The sequence below is a fragment of the Condylura cristata genome, unplaced genomic scaffold, assembly GCF_000260355.1.
Source record: "Condylura cristata isolate star-nosed mole 26May11 unplaced genomic scaffold, ConCri1.0 scaffold00017, whole genome shotgun sequence".
NCBI lineage: Eukaryota > Metazoa > Chordata > Mammalia > Eulipotyphla > Talpidae > Condylura > Condylura cristata.
This window is the reverse complement of record NW_004567118.1, coordinates 36,380,502-36,390,106: the sequence shown is the minus strand read 5'-3', so window position 1 is coordinate 36,390,106 and position 9,605 is coordinate 36,380,502. Positions and strand designations below refer to the sequence as shown.

The 9,605-nt window shown below is 36.7% G+C and overlaps 1 protein-coding gene across 1 annotated transcript in view; it reads left to right on the top strand.

Annotated features, from left to right (window-relative positions):
- The window catches only part of NLK (nemo-like kinase), a 141,283-nt gene that overhangs the window by 116,489 nt on the left and 15,189 nt on the right, over window positions 1-9,605 (top strand). Inside the window, exon 7 of the mRNA XM_004684871.2 lies at window positions 3,524-3,625. Coding sequence (XP_004684928.1) covers window positions 3,524-3,625 — 102 coding nt within the window. The remainder of the gene's footprint in view (window positions 1-3,523; window positions 3,626-9,605) is intronic.

Genomic DNA, 9,605 nt, shown 5'->3' with positions numbered 1-9,605 from the left:
TATATATATAGTAATTGCTAATTTCTTTAAATCTGGACATTTAGAAGTATCTCTAACCTTTATTATTGGACTGGAATACTTAAACATGGCAGAGAAATCAAAAAATTAATTAAAATGTAATATTTAAGAAAGAATGATTATTTTACTATTATAACTAATTCATTACTACACATTTTTCTTGGGATTATTCCTAGCTATCTTTTATTCATAAACTTTAACAATATTGTTTGCATGAGAATAATGTAGCAATGATGTACTCAGTCTGTGTCATCAAATCCTAGCTCTTCCACTTTAACCTCTCTGTTCCTCTTTATTTCTTGTTAATTCTTTGAATCTAAAACTTTCTGAGAATTGTATATATTAAATGGAGTAGTGAAGCCAAAACAAGATACATAGTAGAATATCATAAATTTCAGTGATTATGATGATGCACCAGGTGCTACGTATACAGCAATAAATAAGACAGAGTTCTTGCTTTTGTAAAACTTTCATGAGACAGTAAGTATTCAAACACATATAATTAATCCTTAGTAATGTAAATTCTATAAAGAAAAATTAAACTAGGTTAGGGATAGAGGATGATGATAGAGCAGAGCAGTGCTAAAGGGGATAATATTTGAGGAATGACCCGAAGGAAATAAGGGATCAGGATACTGGGAAAAGGTAATTTAGAGTAAGAAACACCCAGCTTAATAAAGTTTGCGAGGCAGGAGCAACAGTGGCATGTTGGAGGGATGGCATGACTAGGAAAAGCATGGAGATCATATCGGAGAGAAAGAGCCTCACCATAGCAACCTAAACAGGACTTTGAATTTTATTATGTCCAAAGTGCGATGTAATGTTATATGAAGATTTTGAGTAAGGAAGTGTTAAGATTTGATCAATCACAATTTAAAAGATCACCCTGAGTACTGTGTGTCTTTATAATTTGTGTGTACTTGATCAGTAATGGAGTCACTTCTTTTATGCTCTTTTCATTGCTAACTGAGGCATTAAAAAATTATATGTTATAATCAACATTTAAATTTGTTTCTTTGCTATACATTCAAAGTCTGTGTTTTCTTAAATTTACATCTTGGCCCTCCCTGGTGGCATAGTGGGTTAAAGCACAACACTGCAAGTGAGCCGCAGTTGCTTCAGTGTGAGTTTGATCCCATGTGGAAGTGACCACATGGCGCAACAGACTTCTCCTGTCTCACCTGCTGCTCCCCTCAGCAGTGTACTTCGTCAATCTGCCTGTTCTGCTCCCCAGCTCCCCAGCTCCCCACTCTGTCTCTGGTGAATCCTCTCACTGCCCCTGCACCTCTGGGCTATACCCTAGTTCTGTATGCATAAATAAATAAAATCTTTAAAAAAATTTCTTTTACATCTTAAAAACTTGTCCTGGTGGTAAAAAATTATCAGGTGCATACAGTATGTAATCTTAATGTTGTGTAGTATTGACAATACTTTTTTGTTCGATTTATTTTAAAAGGATGTTACAGACTTACCTGTAACACTATCATACCTGGACATAGGAGATTGCTATTTAGAAAGCTTAAGTAAAAATTAAGTTGTTTGAATCTTACATGTACATGACCTTGAGCTACTACTGAAAATATTATATAAAGGAAAACATAATCAACAGCCCTAGGTTACCTAGTACATGTATATCAAATGTCCTGGCCAAATACTGTGATACCTCATTTTCTTTGCTTTTTGTTTTAAGATTTATTTTATTTATGTATTCATACAAGAACTGGGGTTTAGACCAGAGGTTCAGGGGCAGTGAGAGGATTCACCAGAGACAGAATGGAGAGTAAAACAGGAGATGGACTGAAATATACTACTAAGAGGAGCAAGGGTTGAGACAGTAGTGGTCTGCTGCACCATATGAATCAGCTCCCTAGCTAGTGATCAAACTCATGCCACAGTGGCTGGCAATAACTTGATAATGCTAAGATTTTAACCCATGTGCCATCGGGGGGGCCCTGAGATATCTCATTTTCTAAAGAAGTACATAGCAATCAGGCTTGTCAGTCAGACATAGCCACTGAAGGAGAATTCACATCTATCTATCATCATTGTATTGTAGGGTGAAAAATCAAGGCCTAAAATGGAAAAAAGAATCTTAGTTCCTAAATGAAAGTAGTTGTTTTCTATAGCTTTTTCTTTTTTTTCAATATCCTTAAGAAATAAATACCCTAGGTAATGTAGTAGCAGCAGACTTCATGCAGATGTTTCTCATCTTTAGGTCTGACCTATTTTAGACAACTTGCTGAATGTTTCCATTTGTTCTCATGAGGCATTCATTGCTTTCAGTCTTTAGTGTGGTTGTTGGAAGTCCAAAAGTATCCATCAATACACCTTCCCCAAAAAGCTTTGTATAGAGATCTTTACTTATGTGGCAAACAAGTTTCTCAAGAGTCTCCATTATCCTGGAGGGTGGTAACACAGATGGCTCCCACAGAGTTTATTTACATAAATGTTAAAAAATAGTGCATTATAATTCATAACCACAGACCAGGAAAAGAAATATTCTCTAAGAATTTTCCATCATGGAGAAACCCAAATGAAATGTAACCCTAATGCTAATTAGGTTATAAAGTTAGAACAGTAGTGGCACTACAGAAATTTTTCAGGTAGCTTGTTGGCCTCCAAAGATTGGTGAAAAGTTCATTTTTTTTTTTTTTTAAAGATTTTATTTATTTGTGCATACAGAACTGGGGTACAGGCCAGAGGTTCAGAGGCGGTGAGAGGCTTCACCAGAGACAGAGTGGGGAGCAGAACAGGCAGATCGACGAAGTACACTGCTGAGGGGAGCAGCAGGCGGGTCAGGAGAGGTCTGCCACGCCATGTGGTCACCTCGGGGGCAGGCGGGAATCGAACTCATGCGGAAGTGGTTTTAGCTTCTCAGTGCTGTGCTTTAACCCGCTGCGCCACCAGGGAGGGCCGAAAAGTTCATTTTTATTGGTCTGCTTTATTGTGCTCAGCTAGCTAATATGACTGGACACGGAGCTACAGTTTTCTTTCAGTATAAGAGATCTCTAGCATAACCAGCATGAGCAAGGTGGGTACTGGCCCAAACTTTGCTAACTTTGCTTTCATATTTGGTGTTAATGGTCTGATTATTACTAAATCATAGCCTGCTTATTTGTATATTAGCTCCTTGATGAACTTAAATCTATTTGAAGCATCATTAACATTTGAACTGTCATTAATCATCAACAAAAGAGCAGCCCAGCTCTACAAGAATCTTAGATGCTCTAGTGTCATGACATAGTGCAGGTGGATGCACACTCCTAAATTATTGTAGTCTTAGAATGTCAAACTTGCCAAAACCTATTGGCTATATTTCTGTTATATGTATCTTCATAAATATTTTTTCTGGTATTTTAATAAGGGACTTCTATGAAGTAATTTGGAACTTGCTTTAAGTTTGTGGGTCCCCCCCCCAATTTGGTCTTCCTTCCTAAGATTTAAGAGTAATGCAAAGTTGTTTCCATGAGCTTACTATTCATCTATACTTCATGTTTTTTTGTAGTTGGATTTGATCACGGATCTCTTGGGTACACCATCACTGGAAGCAATGAGGACAGCTTGTGAAGGCGCTAAGGCACACATACTCAGGGGGCCTCATAAACAGGTAATTGCATCTGTTAGCCATCTATTTGATCAGGATTTCCCCTCCAGCAGAATAAAGAATGGAGCATTTTTAAACAGAAACACTGCTTGTAAGTTGTCTTCATGTCTTGGCCATAAATAAGAAACTGCTCAATATTTATCAACCAAAATAAGATATGGTAATTCCCAATTCCACAGGAGAAAGTAAAAAAAAAAAAAAATTATCACCCTGCTAATAAATGAACTCTGACTTTTTGTCTGTTGATTTCTGTTGTGTCTGAGAAAAGTTATTGGGGTTAAAGCTTTGGCCTCAAGTGTTCTTACCTAGAACATGTGTATCATATGTACTGTCCAAATACTAAGCCAAAATACATGGTATCTCTTATTCCAGCTAGGACTATGAAGTTGTTTTTCTTTACATACTTACCACTAACACAGAATCAGGCATGAATGGTGTTAGAAAAGAAGTATAAAGAGAGGTTATGAGATTTGTACTGAACTATTATTTGCAACCAGAAACTGCTAAGGGAGATGGTTTTATCTCCACCCTGTTGATTAACAGCATTTTTAGAAACACTTTGCTAATCTCCTTTGGACAAAAGAATTTAATGATGTAAAGCAATGAGTAAGAGGAATACTTTTCTCAGGAACAACAAACTTAAACAGAAAGAGAAAAGGATTAAATAGGAAAACTCAGAAGTTAATTTTCCTGGGCTTAGCTTTGGTTTATTTAAAAGTATGTATTTAGATGCTCTGACTGATTTGATTAATTGATCAAATGACAAACCAAGTTTAACACTTCTCTCAAGTTACCACCTGGACATTTGGCCTGTCTTCCCCTCTCTGTTATTCCCAATATAATCCCCAGCTTCTCTTTATTAGCATAAAGAGCAGTGGATAAAATGTATTATCTTCCAAAACACACCTGAATAAATAAAAATGAGTATGCTGTTATTTTAAATAGCTCCCAGCCAGTTATATTCTTCTTTGCATTTAATTTTCAACTTTGAAATAATTTGAAACCTAACACCCTTAGAAGAACTCAGTAAGTCTTAACTTAGAGGAAGATTCTACATTCTAGAAGCTATTAAAAATATCTGTTGTATTGAATGAATGGGTGAATGAATAATAAGTTTTAAAAATTATAAATAAAAATGTGTATTATTTATATTTATTGGCCAGTACCAGGAATGTTAAGCCAGTTTATCAATTCCTGGTATAAAATGGTTCCTTAGAAGTAGCAAAATAATTTTCCTCTTTTATTTACCTCTTTGGGTCTTTTGAGCATTCCTGGCAAGTGAGTTTTAACTAGAAAATTTTAAAGTCTGTTAAATGTAAAAGCCTAAAACAGTTTATTTAAAAGTCGTTAACATATTATTGTCTAAAACAAAGGAAGGAAAGAAGGAAAATTTAACGTTCTATGTTTATTTAACTAGTTTAATAGATTAAGCAGAACCCTTTCTTACATATTTTTATATCAGTTGGCATCTCTAACACATCTTAGAGTTTAACTGTTTGCTGCTCACTCAGGTTAGAGCATCATGGTAAAAGTTCGAGATAGTCCTGGCTAGTCTTGGTATCAGAATATTTTGATGGCTAAGAGAAGACAATAGAGTAAAAAGTAATTCTAAAACCTCTGTTCAGAGGCTAGATATGCTTTGCACAGGTTTTAAAAGCATATCTTCCGATAGCTAGAAATGGTCTCCTTGTACAGGTATTCATGGTCTTTGAACACTCACCTGGGTAGATTTGCACATAGAGTGAATGTTACCTTGCATCTATTACTGAAAATGAACCTAGCACATTACTTTGACCCACTTTTCCCCCAAAGTGGAAATGCAGGTTTTTTCTCTACATTTGCTACTTGATCTTTATACTACAACTACTTTCAAGGAGATATCAGACCATTTGATGGCTTAAAACCATCACTTCTGATTCTACCTTTCTCTTCCTATTCCTTCCCTTTCCACCTAATGCATCTCTTACATACCTCTTGTTACACTGTTAACAGTTGCTTGAAGGTATCTCTATTCATATTATAGCTCTTAAAATGGAGGCTGGAAAACAGATACACTCCCACACACAAATATATTTGTTTTATACCCATTTGGATTTCTATTAAAGATTAATTTGGTCCCCAATCCAATGTATAGCTTGTGTGATTCAGTACGTATTGATGCTTAGCTCAGTGATCCACATCCAGTATATGTTCTGTTTCTGTTTCTGTTTCTCTGAACTGTGGTGATTTAATAAGAGTGCAGGTTAGGATGTCAGTCTAAAGCTCATCACATGTACAGCATGTTCAATGATGTCCCAGTTATTGTGCACTACCATTTTCAGACAGACCATGAGTCCTGACTCTAATGTAACTCACTCTGTGAGTTACCTTTTTGTGCCTCAGTTCATTCATCCATAAGATGAAAATAAAAATGGTATCTACCTCATTAGATTGCTATAATGATGAAGAGATCACGCATGTAAAAATACAGAATAGTACCTAAATGGTTACTAAGCACACTATAAGCATTAAAAGTATTACTTTAAAATAGTTGCTTGTGGCCTCCCTAGTGACGCAGAAGTTAAAGACACAGTACTGTCAAGCTGTCGCAAGCCACTGCAATATGGGTTCAATAACCACTAACACCCCCACCCCCCACCCAGGGATATCACCCACATATGGCGCAACAAACCTCTCCTGTGTTGCCTGTCTGCTCACCACACTGTCTCAAGTGTTTTAGACCTTGTGCCCAGCTTGGCGTCAATCATGGTACTCAGGGAAATAGATAATTTCATGGGCCAAGCCTAGGTTAGATCCCTAACCCTTCTTCTCCCACACCACTCACCTACACCTTAGTTTTTGTATGCATAAATAAAAACACACACCACTCACCTATACTATAGTTTTTGTATGCATAAATAAATAAATCTTTTTTTAAAGTTGCTTGTAATTTTTTGAAAAAATAATACATTCTGATCAGTGGAATTTCTCCCAAGAATACAAAGATGATTTACCTACAGAATCTATTAATATATTTTGACATTTTAATTGAGAAAAATCATAATTATCTCAAATGAAGCAGAAAAAGCATTAGATAAGGCTTAATCCTTTTACTGCATTGCCATGATAAAGGTCCTTTACAAAAACCTATAGAAAAATTTCAAATGATTCCTTTCAAGCTTATGAACTGTACTATACATTAATAATTCCACGATACAAGAATGCATTACACATAGAAAGAGACTCTTTTAGAAAAGACTCCTACTAATCCTCAGAACCTAGACTAATTGGAGGCTTTCCAAAGATAAACTATATCTTACGGTATTCTAGATTACTCAATATAAGTATTAGATTAACTATATTTAAACAAACTTTTAAGTTTAAAATATTTAAAAAATAAGCTTCTTTCAGATAGTTCCCATTTGAGCAGCTGCTCAATGTTAGATGGAAATAAACATTCTTTACTACTAATAATAACCATTTCTAACAATAATTAGAAGTTTGCTATATACTAGTCATTGTCCTAACCACTTCTTATGCATTAACTCATAAACACTGTGAGTTACCATTTCTTGTTTTTGCAAATGGAAAATGGAGGATTACAGAGGTTAAGGAATATACTTAAATTCATAAACCAGATCTCAGAAATTGGTATCTAAGTTTTACTGAAAGTTAATCATCCTTAGCTGATCTCTACCCCCAATCCTACTCTCTTCTATATTACCTTGAGAATCTATTTCCAGACATATTATTCTGTGCAGTTTATTTATATATATATTTGTACAAACAGAAATATGTACCATTGTTTATTGGGGCTTCCTTAAAAAAACATATCCAGAAGGACAAACTAATTGGATATTTTCTTGAATATTACAGATTATGGGCTCAAGTTAATTCTTTTGGGTTGTTAATAACAATACTTCCATATGGTATGTCACTGAGGATTCTTATCAGTGAAACTCAGTTGCAACTGGCTTGAGCAAAAAAGGAAGCTTCCTGGCTTTTAAAACTGTCTTGAGGCCCTCCCTGGTGGCACAGTGGGTTAAAGCACAGAACTGAGAAGCTAAAGCCACTTCCGCATGAGTTCAATTCCCGCCTGCCCCGGAGGTGACCACATGGCGTGGCAGACCTTTCCTGGCCTGCCCTCTCCTCCCCTCAGCAGTGTACTTCGTAGATCTGCCTGTTCTGTTCTCCAAAAAACTGTCTTGAGCTACAACTGACTTCAGGATGTCAAATGCTGTACCAACACCAAGGCTCTACCCTGTTATCTTTTTCTCCTGTATGTTGCTATCATTTTCATAGAGTCTTGCCCCAAGTGTTTGCAAAGATGAAACCAAGAGTCCAGACCTATATTCTATTAGCATATAGCTCTTTTAAAAAGAGGCTCCTAGATATATTCAGGAAAAACTATTTGGAAGATCATACTCAATTAGGAATGTGTTTGATTGTGAATAGCAGTAGAAAGTCTTGCTTTAAAAAGTTTAAAGAAATAGAAATTAATTTTTTCCTCATTTTATCAAGAAGTTCAGCAGTAGGTAGTCTACAGCTGGTATAGTAACAGTTGTGTCAGGGACCCAATTTTTCTTTCTGTTCTTCCATCTTTAGAATGTTGACTTCTGGGCCCTCCCTGGTGGCATAGTAGATTACAGCACTGCAAAGCTGGCACAGCCACTGCAGTGCAAGTTCGATCCCCAGCCCTAGAGGTGATCCAGATTGTGTGACAGACCACTCCTGACCTGCCCACTGCTCCTCTCAGCAGTGTACTTCAGTCAGCCCTCCTGTTCTGCTCCCTACTCTGTCTCTGGTAAATTCTCTTATGGCCCCTATACCCCAGTTCTATATGCATAAATAAATAAAATATTTTTTTATCCTAATTAAAAAAAAAAGAATGTTGACTTCATATTCTCTTGCTTATCACCTCATGGTTCCAAAATGGTGGTGTTTGTCTAGAAATCACATCCACATTCAAAGTAAGATTATGGGGGAAAGGGAACGCTAGCACTATCATCTATCAGGGAAGCAGAAGCTTTCTCAGAATTGGATTGGTATTGGTATGTGTTGGGAATAACCACTCCATAACTGTCTCTTGTCTGTTTATACTGTGCCCATCGTTGTACTCGGGGAAATAGATGAATTCATGTGCCAGGCCTAGGTCAGATCCCTAGCCTTGGAGTTGGGAGAATGAAATAAAGCTCAGCCAAACCACTTAATTTGAGAGTGAAAAGGGAATCATTCCCTAAATAGATCAGAGAATAGTGGATAAAACATTGTACAGTTTTATTTATTACCTCCTCTGTACAACTCAAAATCTTGAAGGGAATCTTAGCTGCTATGACTCAAGTATCTGTTAAGATAAATACTTGTTAGGCACTGACCCCTTAATGAGATTGAAAAGCCTATTATCAACCCTTAGTCCTTTTGTTCACCTCTTATAAAATTTAGATCTTCATTTCTCCTCAGATTGCCCCCAGCTAATTGTGTCAAAAATAGATACATTTTCACTGCAGTGAAAACAGCCCTGTCTCCTGACAGGGACCACATCTTACATTTATTAGAATCTAAGTATGTTAGAGAGTTCACTCAGTTCAAACTTACTTTTCTGGTGAAAGTTATTATATGTAACCCCAGAGTACTTACTGTAATGCACTGTGCATTTTGTGCATACTCAATGAACATTGCTACCAGCAGCATTTTTGCTGCTAGCTGAAAACTAACCAAAAAAGTAAAAGTCTTATACAGCCTGGCCAGCTGTGATGCAGAGACCAGCACTCTGCAATTGCCTTATGATGTCTGAGACTTAACAGTTAGGGTATGCTCATGCTTGTGCAAGGATGTCATGTCATCAACAGACAACTCTTTTCTTTTTTAAAAATATTTATTTAGGCCCTCCCTGGTGGCGCAGCGGGTTAAAGCACAGCACTGAGAAGCTAAAGCCACTTCCACATGAGTTCACTTCCCGCCTGCCCCGGAGGTGACCACATGGCGTGGCAGACCTCTCCTGACC